The sequence below is a fragment of the Seriola dumerili genome, unplaced genomic scaffold, assembly GCF_002260705.1.
Source record: "Seriola dumerili isolate Sdu_G_001 unplaced genomic scaffold, Sdu_1.0 BDQW01000003.1, whole genome shotgun sequence".
Lineage (NCBI taxonomy): Eukaryota > Metazoa > Chordata > Actinopteri > Carangiformes > Carangidae > Seriola > Seriola dumerili.
This window is the reverse complement of record NW_019174258.1, coordinates 6,059,623-6,075,401: the sequence shown is the minus strand read 5'-3', so window position 1 is coordinate 6,075,401 and position 15,779 is coordinate 6,059,623. Positions and strand designations below refer to the sequence as shown.

The window sequence follows — 15,779 nt, the reverse complement described above, 5'->3', positions numbered from 1 at the left end:
TAGTCAAACTGAAAACACCGTTGGCGGAATATAATAGCATGTGAGCATTTTGTGCAACATATCCAAACCCTGACTTTTACCGCAACAGTGTGTATGTTTGTGTGTGTGTATACGTGTATAAGCAGCCTTGCCCCTCCACCCACCCAGCCTTTCTGTTTGCAAGCACGCCCACTCGGCACAGGCAGTTCCTGTTTTCCCCGTTTACAGATTAGGGCAGCCAATCAGAGCAGAGTACAATAACCCTGCTCTGTCAGTCAGGCTGGGTCGCTGACACCACTAGTGTCACCATGGACACCGCCTGCTTTATTGTGGCAAGAAAAAAAAATTCTGTCAATCCGTTGTGTTTCATGTTTCATCGTGGGCTGAGCTGCAAAGGCCATGGCCCAATTTAAGGATGAATTCTAAGAAGGTTGTCTGGAAAACACATGAAAACATGAAAACACAACTAGAAACATGTTTACAGTTAAAATTGGGGAGCAAAATAAGATCTGTATTTTGAAATTGCTGCATTGTCAGACAGGCATCAATATTTTTCAAACACTTTTCAAGGAAAACACTGCTAAACCTCACATGGTTGTGTTCAATTTTGAGGCTGTATTAATGTTGCATTAAAAATCAGAGAACCCTGACTTCAATTATAAACAACAATAATTTAAATCTACAGTATATTACCCTTCCCTTGCCCTTGATATCCATCTGGCTCCATTTTCAGCCAGAATAAACCCCGTTTGGCCTTTTTGTGCGTCTTGCCTCTCAGTCCCACAGGCATGACGGGGTGAGTAGAGGGCACGATCAGTGAACTCGTTTGTTCTGTTGGTCTGATCTGGGCTGGGGGGCACTCAGCTCCTCTTCCCACACAACATTTCACATGATGGCACCCAGACTGACAACATATGCTCTCCCTCTGATTCAGAGCTGGATAAAAATAAAACTCACTGTCACAAGGCACCAGATTGGGAAATAGGTTACCGATTGGCATAGCAGTGCTGTGAGCTCTCACAGTAAAAGGGAATGGCCCCATTTATTATCAAAATGTCACTCCATATTTGGGAGGCTTTTTTTTTTAAGGAGGAGACTCATTTCATAATCCATACATTTCAGAGACTGTTCACTGCTTTGAGATTCTTGTGACTGGTTTTTCAGATTGTACTGGACTTATTTCACCTTTAAAGCCACAGACTGAGAGAACTAGTGGGGGTTGAGAATGTGGAAAAACCTGAAACACCTTCCTTTTTTAGCTAGTTGAAGTCTCTCGACTAGTATACCTGAAGCAAAAATAGCAGTGACACCATCAATGTTGCAATGCAGTGACTTGACAAATTTATATATTGCAAGGCTTTTCTTTCTTTCTCTTGCTGCAGTATTTGATTGACGAACATAACTGACAATGTGGCTTTTCTCTTTTGTCTTGTCTGTCTTTCCTCTTTCATCACATCTCTCTGTGTATACCTCTTTAGTCATGGTGAAACAGGAGCACAGAGACGAGCTGGACCTTCCTGCAGTACCCCCTATGTCCATGCCCCTGGCACATGCTACCAGTCTGGTGCGCACCCAGCTGCCTTCTCCTGAGCAGGGCCACCCATCGGACAACCTTCTGTCCAGCTCCCCTCACGGCCTGGCCACGGGCTCTGGACCTGGCCTGCTACCCCTGCAGGCCACCTGCCCCTCCCTGGGCTCCCCGTCTTTCCAGCACCTGCCTCACCTCCAGAGTCGCAGTTTGCACCACCCCCCTGCAGATTGCCACATGACGTTCCACCCGAGCTCTGCTCCTGCTCCTCTTTCTGCTCCTCCCCGGCCCTCTTACCAGCCTATGCAGCACAGCCACAGTCATGGTCATAGCCTGCCCTTCAATGGCCAGTCCAGCCTTCCTCCTCAGGGCTATGAGAGGATGCCCTTTCAGCAGAGCCCCAGTGCAGCATCACACCCAATGGGTATGGGGATGGTGTACTCCCCCTCCCCTTGCTCCTCACCATCAGCTCCCTCCTCTTCAAGCACCAATCCCATTGCTGGGTCTCCCCAGAGCCAGCAACCCCTGCTCTCCCCCTCGTCCCCACACCTCCAAACACTTGGAGGCTATCACTGCTCTCCAAATCCCACCCAGGTTCCCTCTTCCAGTGGTCACCCCCTTGTAGGGCAACACTCCTCCCAGCTGCAGAGGGCCATGGGCTACCACCCAGTAAGTCAAAGGTCAGCCTCTTGCCCCACACCGTCCAGTGCTCCTCCACCACGGATGATCCCCTCTCCGCACTCTGGGCCTTCCTCCCCTCAGCTCCACTCGCTGCCCTACCAGTCTCCCACCTCCTCCTCCCCTACTTCAGGCGGCAGTCCTCTGGGGCCCCTTCAACAGCAGCCTTCTCCCCAAGCTACAAGTCCAGTCATGGCCAGTCTCTCCCCAGCAGCAGGCCCTCTGGTTCACCCTCTAAGCCCTCAGGGGCCCTTCCCTTTGGACGGGGAGAGGCTGAACATCAAGCAGGAGCCCGAGGACAGAGAGCCCACTTTCCGCTCTATCGGCCTGCAGGACATCACGCTGGACGATGGTAAGACTACTACAAAAATGTCATGCTTTTTTTGTCTAATAAGCAGGAAATCACTGAGACCCATTGAGGGCAATAGCATCAACCAGTTTAGAAATACCTCCCTTGTATACTTTTATTGTTCAGTAAGTGAGAATGAAGCGCCAGGATGCCAATGAAAATTTTATTTTATTTTAACTTGAATCTCATGGAAGCAGTCACACAGGCACATAGACAAGGCCAATCTGAAATAGTTAAAAACAATTAAAAGAGAAGCTGGATCTCAGACAAAGATTCTCAGTGGACACCCACTGCCCCCCCATCGACCTTTGTTTCTTTCCCTGTGTACAGTATGTCCGTCTTGCTCTGTGTGTCATTAAATGTCTCTTCGACTCTCATTCTTCAATTTTCTGTCAATCCAGTCTTACTGCTCTCATTATCACATTTTCCTTCCTGACCCTGTCCTTCTACATGAGATATTTAGAGCGCACCCATCTGTGATCAATCTCATTTACAGTCTAAAACAAGCGACCGCTGAGGGATTAAATTTACCCTACAATATGTGACTCGCAAGATAAATTTGTATCTGATGATGTAAAACAATACAGAGCACCAGTTGTTGTATTTTCAAGAGGCTGAAACCTTGATGCCTGATTAAGGTGATAGTGTTTCATCTGTCATTGCAGCACACAGTTGTATACACAGGTTCATTACTGGGGGGTCCAGTGACTTAGTATTGGATAACATAGACACAATAGGACTGATAACTATAGTATCATATTAAAGGGCCTAATTGTAAATCGCTAAGCTTTTATATCTCTGGCAGCAGTTTGGAGATTAATTACACTTTGTGTTTTTTGACTTCTTGGAACTGGGGAGAGGGAGAGGATTGCATCATTTTGTGCTACATGCTGAACACGGAGGCTACAGTTGTGTGCTGCTGCAGTAATTACATCCTGTGTGTGTTTGTGTGTATGCGAGTGAGAGTGTACGTGCGTTAACATCTCTAATTAGGATGCTCAGGAGAACTTGTTGACTTAACAATTGACCATGGAGTCAGCACATGCATTTAGCAGCTTTTTTCTCTCATCCATGAACTCTACTTCTTTACTGAAAATATGTTCCTTCAAGCTGTTCTAAATCATCTACCTCCTTATCTGCCATTCAGAGCCTCGTCTGGTGTTTTTTGTTGACCCCAGTGCCATATTCAAATCAGGGTTGTAAAGGTTTAGGGTTAATAAATAGCCCAGTGAAGCTGTGTCAGGTAGGTGTGATAATGTGTGCTAGCAAGGGTCACCCTAATTAACACAGGGCTATTGTCAATAAGTCACGTGTGAAAGACCAACAACCACTTCATTCATCAGTGCATAATACTTATGCATACACACACCCTAATACACATTTAAGCATGTTACCTGTGTAAAAAAGCCTGATGACAAAGCTTTTTCGTCAGACTCATTTTTCACAGCCTCACATGTGAATGCATGTGTGCAAACATTAAATCTGTTTACTTTTTCACATAAAACCAGTGAGTCAGATTTAGTCGGACTCTCCCGCTGTCACGCAGGCACAGTCAGACACACAGCCGCTGTGAAAGTAGCTGGCTACGCTCACACTGAAAAAAGTGTGAGAAAAGTTTGTGAGTGACACGGTTCAACCGGGAATGTAAGCTCCCTTTGAGCCTGTGGCTAAAAATAGCTTTCTGTGCCAGCCCAGCTCTGTAGGCCATATTTTGAAGTAGCAACGTGGAGCTTCACCGAGCTCTGAGTTTTAGGAGGTCGCAGCACACTCTCTTAAGTAGTTCACATTCACCCCAGTTTGACAGACAGATAGATGAGGGTAGACAGACATATGCAAATGTACCGCAATTGCACGTAGATTCATATAATATAAAAGCGGTACCTTTATGCTGGCTATTTATAGACTCAAATATCCAGAATGATACCTTAAAGCAGTTATGCATAATGGACATTTTAAGGCAGTGTATATAACCACTAGGTCTGGCTGTGTGATTAATTTTGTTAAAATAAGGGATACCAACCTTCTATCTACAATTACTGTGATTAAAACTGCCATCAGCACGTCACCCTTTTAACATGGACTTTAGACATTTGAGGATGAGGTAGCGTTACCTTTCCTCCCTTCAACCCATGATTTTCACACCAAACCCTTAAGTAAAACATTCAATGTGTTTCGGAACATTTATCTTTAAACAGCTTTCTGGCCTGTATAAAGATAAAGCAGAGGCCGGATCATAATTTTGCACGATATCATATGTTTATCGTACGTGAAATAAACTATCACTGACTTGTGTCAGCGGCACGAGAGGGAATACGATTGTGAATGTGTAGAAAACTGTTCTGGTTAGCAAGCAGATGGCCCTTGTGACGCACACCAGAGCATGCTTGCGATGTGTGTCTTGGTGTGTGTCTTGGTGTGTGTGTGTGTGTGTGTGTGTGTGTGTGTGTGTGTGTGTGTGTGTGTGTGTGTGTGTGTGAGGCTGACACAGACATGGTATATTGTGTTTGTGTGTCTGTTTAATGTTGCGGAGGTGTGTGTGTGTGTGTGTAAAGCAGGAGACACAGGAGGTGAGAAGACAGACTGACAGACAGATGGACAGACAAGTTCAGGATCCAACCCCACTGCAGGGTCACTCAGCCGAGACATTCAATCTGAAATAAACTTGGCATTTGAGATTAAAGTGAAGTGTACACTGGAAAATGTAATGCTTTTTACGGTTCATATTGTTTATGTCAATATTAACTGAAGATGTGAGTGTGAGTGTTACTTAATCCAAATATAAAAATGTCATATGATATGTATGAAATGAAAAATGGCTGCTTTGAAATTACATCTGACAGCCTGCAAGGATTTATTATTATTAGGTTTTACAATGAAAAAAAGAGAGAAGGTGTTAACAAAGGCAGTGAACTGGAACAGCAAAGAAGGAAGTTTCCACCAAAGCAGCATGGGATGTATCTCAATGTCACCAAAATTTGCAGCTTTGTGTATTTCTTCTGCTTTGATGTCTAAGTCCAAACAGATCAAAGTCGGATTGGGTGCTGCCATCATGAAATATTATCAAAGACAGGTTTTTCATGGTCACTGCTTGGCCATTTGGTGTAGAGACCATGGAGTGTCAGTACCTTAACAAATAAACAAGTACAGGCTCTATTCACTTTATCCCTATTAAATGATTTAGGATCAGCAGGTATAGATGATTGACAGAATATTATTATTGTTTTAATTTTAATAAATGCCTACCATCTATCCCATGTGTGACTGTCAGGCCCTTATTTGTTTGGCTACTTTATAAACATAGTAGTGGCTTGAAGACTGGGCCCTCCTGTGAGGATGATTACAGCAGTCATGGTGACAGAATCTGAAGCCCCTGTGCTGCCAACCTGTGCATTTAACTAATTAATCAGTGCGTGACGATCCCTATATTTACAGTGTGGATGGGGAGGAATAGCACGTGTGTGATTGTCTGTGTGCGTGTTTAAGCAGTAACCGCAGTGTCGGTAGTGTACGCAGTGTGTGTCCACAACAAAAGCTGGTCTTTTGTTGGCCCTGCCCTGCCCAAATGCACAGCTGCCTCAAACTGCGAGCGCAGCTTTGAGGGTTAAGAATAGGACGAGCCCTGCTGCCTGCATGCCTTGAGAGAGACACTGACACAGCACACACACAAGGAGCGACACACACATTATCCTGTAGATGTAATCAAATATACGAGGCAGTGTCCGCTTTTAAATACACTTTTTTTTATTGTTCTGTTTTTCTATCTTTACAAGGGTACAGACTTTTTAGAAACACTCTTGTTTGAATGTTAAATATGAGGCTATAACCACCATAGCCACCTTAGCTTAGCATAAAGCCTGGAAAAAGGGGGAAGGAGATAGCCTGGCTCTCTCTAAGGCAACAGAAACCCCCACCTGCACCTCCAAAGCTTTCTAATTAACATGGAACGTCTTATTTGTTTAATCCATACAAAAAAAAATAAAATTAATAAATGACATGGACTATTTCTTGGTGGGAAGCAGTAACTTCATGAGGTCTCCACTGATTACCCTTAAAATCAGACAAGATAACAAGATATTATGAGAAAGACTCAGGCTAGCTGTTCCCCCCTTTTTCCAGTCTTTATGCTAAGCTAAGCTAACCACCTGCTGGCTATGGCTTCATATTTAGCAGACAGAAATGAGAGAATGGTATTTATTTTTTCAGGTGAGTCCTGCAAAGTTGAACTATTGATTTAACATAAAGACCAGCATTGTCATTTGCAATGAGAAATGCTTGACAGATCCCACTGAGAATCAACATCCCAGTCTTCACAGTTTTAAGCTCATGGGCAGCTGCTCTCTGCCCACACTCTGACCGTATGCTCTCTGAATGTTGCAAAATGGCTGAGAGCCGTAAATGAGTAAAACAAGTGAGTGGTGAAGAGGCCAAATTCAAGCAATCCAAAAAAGACCTGGATATCTTTCTCAGGAGTTGGCTGACCAGGCTACAGAGAAAATTCCAGTGAGTATTGGATTTACCTTTGACAGGTGGCAAGAAATACGACTCCGGGTGTATCCCAAACTAAATTAAACATGAAATTAAACTTGGAAATGACCTTTTTTGTTGGCTCCCTTTGTAAATTACCTTGATTCACATTTTCCCTTTGGAAAGGCCTGAAAAACTGATTTGAACTTGGTAGATGTTTTTTTTCCCTACTGCAAATGCACCTGCTTCATTAATCGTTATTTCAATGATCAACAGTGTAAATTAAGGTTAAATTAAAGCCATTTACAGTAAAAGCATTGGCAATGCTGGCTGAGCAGCCTTTTTATGAAACATTGGAGTCATGGGAGAAATTGCATCAGACAAACTAGTTCTTCATAAATCTGATATCTTTATGCATGTTTACACAACCAGAAAGAAATGTAAACATAACTGTAGTTAATTTAACTGTGATTACTTGTATGAAATAAGCAGATATAAATCATCCACTGTTTTTTATTTTTTTCATGCATGTGTATGCATGGGACCATCTTAGTCAGAGGTTTCATGGCACAATTAGCCAACCATAACAGAGAAGTAACACAGAACCCCTGATTTGACAACATGAAAAAACAACAGTGGAAGGAAAATACGTTTCCGTTGAACGCTGCTGCTGCTGCCGCTGCTCATTAAAAACAATGGCAAATATTTGCTGGTCTTTTCCCCTGAAACAAGGGGAAACTGACTTTCTTTGTCATCTTTCCATACAATTAAGGACTTAGAGAGTGTAATGCAGAGGTCTTGGCAGAGGCTGGAGTCTGGTGTGGAGACTGTGCTAGTGCTGCTTTTTCTTTAGACAGGAGGGGAAGCCTGAAAATCCCTCAGTGGGGTTGAGAGCAACTTATTTACTCTTAGTTCATGCTTCTGAATATTTACATGCCATATAATTAGGAAAATGAATAGTGCCACCTATAATGTGGATTTTGCAAAGGTTTTATCTATTGCGTTGCATTGCGCTGCTCTTGTTGCTCTTCCTGTGTGTCGGTGTTGATTTGCACTCATCAGCCAGGCATCGAGAGCCAGTGTTTGACTGGAAAGTGAATACTACTCTCCACATTTCTCACAGTGCACAAATGAAGACTTGACCATGTGATGAAGTAGATTTCACTCCCTTTACTAAATGCAGACCTCCTGAAATGTGTGTATGCAAGTGTGTGTGTGAGTGTGTGTAAACAGTGAGTTTTTCTGTGAGCTTTTGGTGAGTCACCGTAGCGTGCTGCTGTTAAGTCGCCACCATATGTTGTTTGATGTCGTCGTGATGCAGAAAATAGTATTTTTCTCAACTCCAATTTTAAACTTTTTGAAAAGCAAATGGTTTATTGATCAACAAAAATAAAAGTGTCAGTCCCCGATACGTAAAGAATTGCTGCTTTCTTTGTCTTATGTGGTAGTAAGTTGAATATATTTGGAATTTGGACCGACAGGGTTTTTGAAGATTTCCCCTTGTGCTTTAAGAAATTATAACAAGCATTTTATAGATTTTATAGACCAAACAAATCATATATAATAAAAAAAATCATTAGTTGCATCTCTTTTGTTGTATATGGAACAGGAAACATTGACCAGAACTGTGCTTAAGTGAAAAAAAAAAATCTGAATTTTATTCATGACCCACCACCACCCATTGAATTGTAGGAAAAGATAAAGTGTAATTATGGTTTTGATACCAGAAACTCATCAGCTTCATGCTCTGTGCTGATAAGTCCTACAGTATGTACTATTAACTAGTCTAGTGGGCTTTGTCGATCTCCCCTGGCGGCCGTTGGGGCTCCAGTGGTTTCCTTCCGGAAGCCCAGTCCTGTGGTCATCTGCTGAGTGGAGCCACTATTCTGTGTCGTGGATCAAAGACGGAAGTCTTGTGAATCACTTACCGTCAAATCAGATGGGAAATCCACAGATGATTCACAGAGATGAGTGACTTTGAGAAACTGACTTTTTAACAAGCCTCTCCGGTGTGCTCTGTGCCCTCACCCACTCATTCACTTACTCCAAAAGTGAAATTAAAATGAAACAGAAAAGGGTCACAGAGCAGCAGCAGCAGCAGCAGAGTTAAAAGAGTGAACCAGAAAAGGCTTTACTGAGCAGACCTGGAAGACTTCAATACAAATTCCATCAACTGACCATCTATTTCCAATGTGTGCGATCGCTCAGTGGATTTTTACTTCATGTTTGCTCTCATACCCGAGGCTTTGTGAAGACGTATGCATGTCATTACAGGGCCCTGCAAATGGAAACTGTGTGCTTTGATATTCCCTCTTGCAGGCAAACCAAGTCTTGCCTCTCTCTGTTCCCTTTGCACAAATGTTTTCCATTGTGGCATGTTGTCTTCATTTGTTGGACTGAACAATCAGTCGATCTTCAAGTTATTTGCTTAAGCTGCTCTGCCAGAGTAATGTTTTTTATTCCTGGGTCAGGGAACTTTTTTCAGTGTGTCATAGAGGGTTATGATAATTACCCATTTTCCATTTGGACAGTTGACATGTTTATCGTACTGAGTGTCCATCTGCCCCTTTCATCCCTGTTTTGCATTATGGAAATCTTTTCAATATACCTCCATGGACATGCACTTTAGAAATGAGATTAACTAATCACAGTGGTCTCTAGGAAATTAAAGAATCCCCTGACACCAATTAATTTAGCATAGGTAGATTTGACAATAAATTCATTTCAAGTTTAACAATTTACTTTAAAAGCTACAAAATGTCTGTCTGTGTGACATTTTGTTGACACAGTTTTAGTGAGTGAGGTTTTTTTTTCAGGATGCAGGGGTCATGTCTTTCTCGTGCACAGTTTTGTGACATTAATCTGAACCCTCTTGCTTGTTCCTGACTCTTACTGATGAGCACTGCCGGTCAGTAGCAGTGCTTAACCCAGTAAAATGACCGTTACCAGCCCAGTTCACAGAGATTTAAGACTTCCCCTGTTTTCTCTGCACTGAATGGCAAATGTTCCTCTGTATTCATTAAGCTGTGCAGAGAATTGATTACCACCACTGCTAAAGAAAATGTCACATTACACAAAGAGATGTGGGCCTAAATATTAGAATTGATATTTTCATGATAAAATGTGTCTGCATGGTGAAAAATATGCTGCCAAATCAACATCTTAACTCATGCAAGCTCACAGGGCAGTATGTAAGGGTGGTAGTGAAAGGCTGCTGGCAGCAGCACCTGCAGTAGTAGTAGTCGGCTGACTGCAGATGTATATTTTGACTAGGGAGCCCCCCTCCCAGTCATCTGCAGAGGATCTCCTTTCGGTGGAGCCATTGGGAGCCACACTTACTACACCAGCTTTCTGTTGCACTGTCATGAACAATACCAGTAAATCTGAGAAAACACCATCAGCATATGAAACTTGTCACAGGCCGTGCTCGACTCAAACCTCTCTTTCACTTCTGGATCATTGATGTGTGGAGTTCCAGCTTAAATTGAGTGATTGTATCTGAAGCATAGATTGACACTGATCTGGGAAAACTAACCTTCTGTGTAATGGAAAATATTATATATTATTGTATATATTATTTTTATTTTTTATTTATCAATTGAACTTTTTATAGGTTTACATTTTTTTTGTTTTCCTTTAGAAAGAATCTTTTGTAGATTACTGAAGTTTAATTTGTGCTTTATATTACGTGCCAAATTTTATCATAAAATTGATTCTTTTCTCAGTAGGTTGTTGACATCCTCTCAGATGGAAAACAACAACGACTATGTGACATAAACGTTCCGAGGCGCTGTCTCCTCCTTTGCATTTTAAGTCTGTTCTGAGACTGAGATGGAAATTCTCTTCCAACAATAAGCACAACTTTTTTCAAACGGCCAACCAAATCAGTTTGTCTGACTTTATACATCGAGTGCAGCTGTAATATCGAGAGTGACGCCTCAAAATGAATCAAATAGAGAGGAATAACTCTAAAGTTGCACTTGAGTCACAGGTTTTTAGGTCATTTTATGCTAATTGCTCTCAGCGCGTCTCTCCTGAGTTAAATTATCAGTCAATATGTTAATGTTTGCCCCTGCAACAATCTAATCGGTACAGCGGAAAGTGATATGTTTTTGCAGACGCCCACTTAATGTCGGTCTGTCGCAGTTCACACTACTTTGCTCATATTACTGCAGTGTTGGAGCAGATTCACTCCCATAAATTAACTGCACTACAGAGTTTACCACATAAGAGTTCAGATGTGCAGCCGGCTTATGATAGGCCTGAAAATATTGCCCTGTGATTGATCCAGCAGTTTAAGTTATAAGTGTTGAAATTACAGCCTTTTATTTTGAAAGTTAAGTGTAATCCCATTTAAGGTCTTTTCTACATTTGTTCTGTGTCAACAGTGTTAGGGGTGAAATATAAAACATTTCTCATCTAAATTTCACTAAGCCAGTGTTGAGGTTGGACAACAGAAGCACAGTGACTAGCTTTTTTCATGTTATCGATACAGCTGCTGTGCTGTGCCAGTGGTCCTTTAACACTTGTAAGATGCTGTTTATTTTGAGCACAGTTGCACGCTTGTCTTTTGAAAGGTCATGCCCTTTAAAGGAGATGTGTAGTCCTCCATCACCGTTTTATTTCACCAATGGATTCGTCTGACAAATCGATAAACTGGCCAACTTGTTGTATATTATACCTCAGCCTTCTATATACAAAGGTAAATGTTTGCTTTGATAGTCACAGTCTAGTCTCATAAGTGCGTGGTGGTGCTGTAAGTGTGACTGTGTGTGTGTGTGTGTGTGTGTGTGTGTGTGTGTGTGTGTGTGTGTGTGTGTGTGTGTGTGTGTGTGTGTGTGTGTGTGTGTGTGTGTGTGTGAGAATATGGTTGACATGGGAAAGGAAGAGCCTCCCACGCTAACAGGATGATGTGAGTGATGGTGGCCAGACACAAAAGCAAGTAGCAGAAAACACAAATAAAACAACAGAATTAACACTGAAGCACAGTTATATTAAAACTCTTGGTCCTGTGAACGATATAATGTAAAATGAATGAGGTGTTTAATGGAGGACGTGTAGTTAATAAACGTGAAACACGCACTCTAGTCGGAGGAAGAGCTGGTGAAATAGTGAAACAGATAGGAAAGTAAGATTTTAAATGTAAAGATTACATTGATGATTGTATTGTATTGATGTAATATGTTTTACTAAACTGATGGAGGTTGTAGTAACATTTTTATTGAAGGCATTTGTTTCGCAGATGTATAGTTTAGTGTCCTCTGTGTGTGTCATCAAATTTAAATACAGTTTCTTTTCTCTCATGAAACAGAGATGGCTGGGTTCATTTGCTCGTCATCGCTGACTGAGTCACCCCCCCTGCCATTTTTTTAAAAAAAAACTGACTTACAGTAAAACATTTGTTTATTATTGCCTGTGGTATGTGTGAAAGCACAGTTGCACAAATGGACAGAGATGGGTGGTGAGTAAACAAGCTTCGTTTTCACTGTCATGTACTCATGTACTGACAGGTCTGCTTGTAAATCGCCCAGTGTCAAACTGGGCCAGAGGGCTCTGCTGCACCCCCTCCAAACCAGTTTGCCTAGCCTGATTTCTGTGCTCCTTGTCTCTGACCAGTCATCATCACCTTTAAAACACTTCAGAGAAATCACACAAAGAGGCCTCAGGACAAAAACTACAGACACATATTGTTATAATAGAAAAAACATTCACATCATATTTTCCATTAATTCCCAACAAACCAAAGTTCTCTCTCTCTCCCTCTCTCTCTCCCTCTCTCTCCCCCTCTCCCTCTCCCTCTCTCTCTCTGTCCTTTCTGTCCTCTCTGTGTCTTTCCTCACCACGTCAAAGTATCTGAAGTTGATTTACATCACGGCTGCAGTTTTTACAAGCTCCCTGCTGTGTCTCTTGTGGTGTCAGTGTAAATACTGAATGGAGGCTGCAGATGTAAAACAATCACGCACGCTGGCTGAAAAAGATAAAATAAAAAAACAGGCAACAGCACAGAGAAAAAGTTATCTGTTATTTATTTAAAATCAGGTTCGGGAGTAATTAACCTTGCTGTGCCTGAGTGCCTCTCTGGGCTCAACAACGTGTTTTTTTTAATAATGGTTTGGTTTTACAAACCCCATGAACAGGCCTGAGGAAATGAACTGAACCACCATTAAAGCTCTAATGAAGTAACGGACTGCCCCCGCTGGCTGGCCGGTGTTTACAGGAGTCAGTGTGCTGTGGTAACTGGTAACGTTTCTTGGACTCTAACAAAGGTCAGACCTGGCACATTTAGTGAATGGAATAGTTTCTCTCATTTGTTCTGTCAGGAGTTATTATATCTCACGTCAAAGCCATGACTTTGTGACCTTTGGGTTTGTCAGTCTGTCTGAGTTTTTCCACTTTGAGCTCTTGGCTGTTTGAGTTAAAGCTTTCAGTCTTGTGAGAAACTCGGTGTGGAACAACACTGCCCTCTGCTGGAAAGAAACGTAGTGGACACAAAGTGAAATGTGCTGCCACAAAGCAAACAGAAGTCAATTCTAAATATTAATAAGTGTTTTTTTTTGTGTGTGTTTGTTTCTCTCTTCATAGTGAATGAAATCATCGGCAGAGACATGTCCCAGTCCCCCAGCGCCCACGGTCCTCCTTCAGCACACAGCCAGTCATAGCCCTCAGGCCCCCAGCTCGGCCTTTTGGCTCATGAACCATCCCCTCCAGCACTTAACCCCGCAGCCCCACAGCTCTAACATGGACCCTGCTCCTGGCCAAGGTCCTGGTCCTGTGTGCGATGGGACAAGAGAACAGAAGGAGACAAGACTTTGGTCAAAGACAGAAAACGGTTGGAGAACTTGTTAAAGCCTCATGGGCCTGCTAGACCACCAGCCTGACAAGAAGACACTCTCATTTGTCTCATCTGATTTCATTTAAAACGATACAGTTTAGAGATATAGACAAAGAACTCACAACTCAGATTAAACAGAAAGGTGAGCAGGAGAATGCAGCCATGTCGATTTACACTGAGGGTGAAATGGTTGGAGAATTATGTGGAGCAGTGACAAGAAACAGGCTTTTTCTTCACACGTCCACTGCTCAGAGCTGTCGTTAGTTCTCAGATGTCAAAATGTGACCCCCATCCCTCTTCATTAGGTGTGTGCCTGACCCTTCAAAGCACCGCTGTGTTCTTGACCAATCAGCTCTCTGTGAGTTCAGAGCACTCACTTTCCAGTACGTCTCGTCGTCCCTCCCTCACCAGCATTGACCTTCATGAATGAAGACGTCTTGAGACATGAAAAAATAAGAGAGATTCAGGAGTGCAGTGTTGTCACAGCAAGCCAGAGCTGGGATTCAGAAGGCTGAAGTGAAAGAGTTTCTCAGACAGCGTTTTTATACTCTTCAGTGTACTGCAACTCCCAGGATGCCACACAGTATTCTGGGTTTGCCTGAGTGAAAGTGAGGAACGACGTGAGATGATGTGGCAAAACTAATCACCTTTGGAAGTTGGGCATTATAGACCTGACAAATGAATCATTAGCTATGAAATCTGTTCACCAAATCCAAATCAAACCAAACTGTCAGGCTATGTAAAGAAAGGCTCATGGCTTAGTGATGACAACACTGTCCACTCCTTTTTTCCCCCTCCCTTTTAAATAATAAAACCATTCAGGTCTCAATTGCAGGGGTCTGGCAGAGAGGAGCGAGCTCCTCTGACGCTGGTCTGGGATCTGCAACCTGCAACATTCCACAACTTGTAGAAACCTTGCAGCCATGTAGATATCTGTACATGACCCCCCCCCCCCCCCCCCCTCCTTTGCCTCCTATGTTTTCTCTGTACGTCCTCCCTCTCCTCTATTTCTTTATTGTCAAGTTGAACAAATGCCTTATTAACATTTAGCAGCTTTGAATGGTAGTGAAAGCTTTTTTTCTTTTTTTTGTTTTGCACAGCTGGCTTTGAGTTTGACTGTAATATTATTTCATAAACAGATGTGTGACTCGGGTCGTGTGGATACGATTTCATGAATCCTGATGAAGGATGAGTGGGATGAGTCAACCCTCCTGATCATTTTCATTCAGATTTGAAGATGCCCATTATTTCCATGTTACAGAGAAGTGTTTTTATTTGTCCACAGAGGCAAAACCTCTCTGCCTCTGAAATTTCTTTTCATGCAATAACTCCCCAGATCTCCCAGGGGCCTTTGTGTGCCTTCTATTTCCTGACAGGCACCATACCTGTGACGTATGACAGCCTAGGTGACATATAATGGGAAATAATTTGACAAAAGTTTTAATTAGTGTATTTTATACAGATTTCTATATATTGTATTTATGTATTGACCCCCCCCCCTTCCCCCCCCTCCCCCAAAGCCCAACGTCTAGAGAACATCTGGATGTAACTGGGTCTTCCACATCCCCCTGTTTGCAACAATCAATATTTGCTGTTCACAATCAAAGACTTCATTCATAGTTCCTGGTCTGACAGATATGCAGAGCCTGTCCGGCAGCAATAACACAGTTGTGAGAAAAGTTTTTTCAGGCAGGTTTCTAGTCAGATACGATGAGGATGTGAACAGATAGACACAGATTCTGGTTTTGAAGATTTCCATTGGCTTTTTCTTTTTTTTGCCTTAAGCTTGACAATGATGCTCCTGCATGTGAGAGCTGAGGAGTGTTGCTTATGACGGTTTGAAGTCAGTTTCCAGGTGAAAATGATTCTGCTATGCATTAAAATTCTGCCTAATGCCTTTAAAAATGAGGGGAAAAAGACAAAAAAGACCTTGATGCCTATAGAAGTAG

General features: G+C 42.5%; 1 protein-coding gene across 1 annotated transcript in view; it reads left to right on the top strand.

Annotated features, from left to right (window-relative positions):
• Nucleotides 1-14,789, top strand: part of LOC111218909 (nuclear factor of activated T-cells, cytoplasmic 3-like) — a 61,704-nt gene extending 46,915 nt beyond the window's left edge. The window contains exons 9-10 of the mRNA XM_022741391.1: nucleotides 1,458-2,537; nucleotides 13,581-14,789. Of these exons, the coding sequence (XP_022597112.1) occupies nucleotides 1,458-2,537; nucleotides 13,581-13,657 (1,157 nt within the window). The 3' untranslated portion in view covers nucleotides 13,658-14,789. The remainder of the gene's footprint in view (nucleotides 1-1,457; nucleotides 2,538-13,580) is intronic.
• Nucleotides 14,790-15,779: the final 990 nt, after the last annotated feature.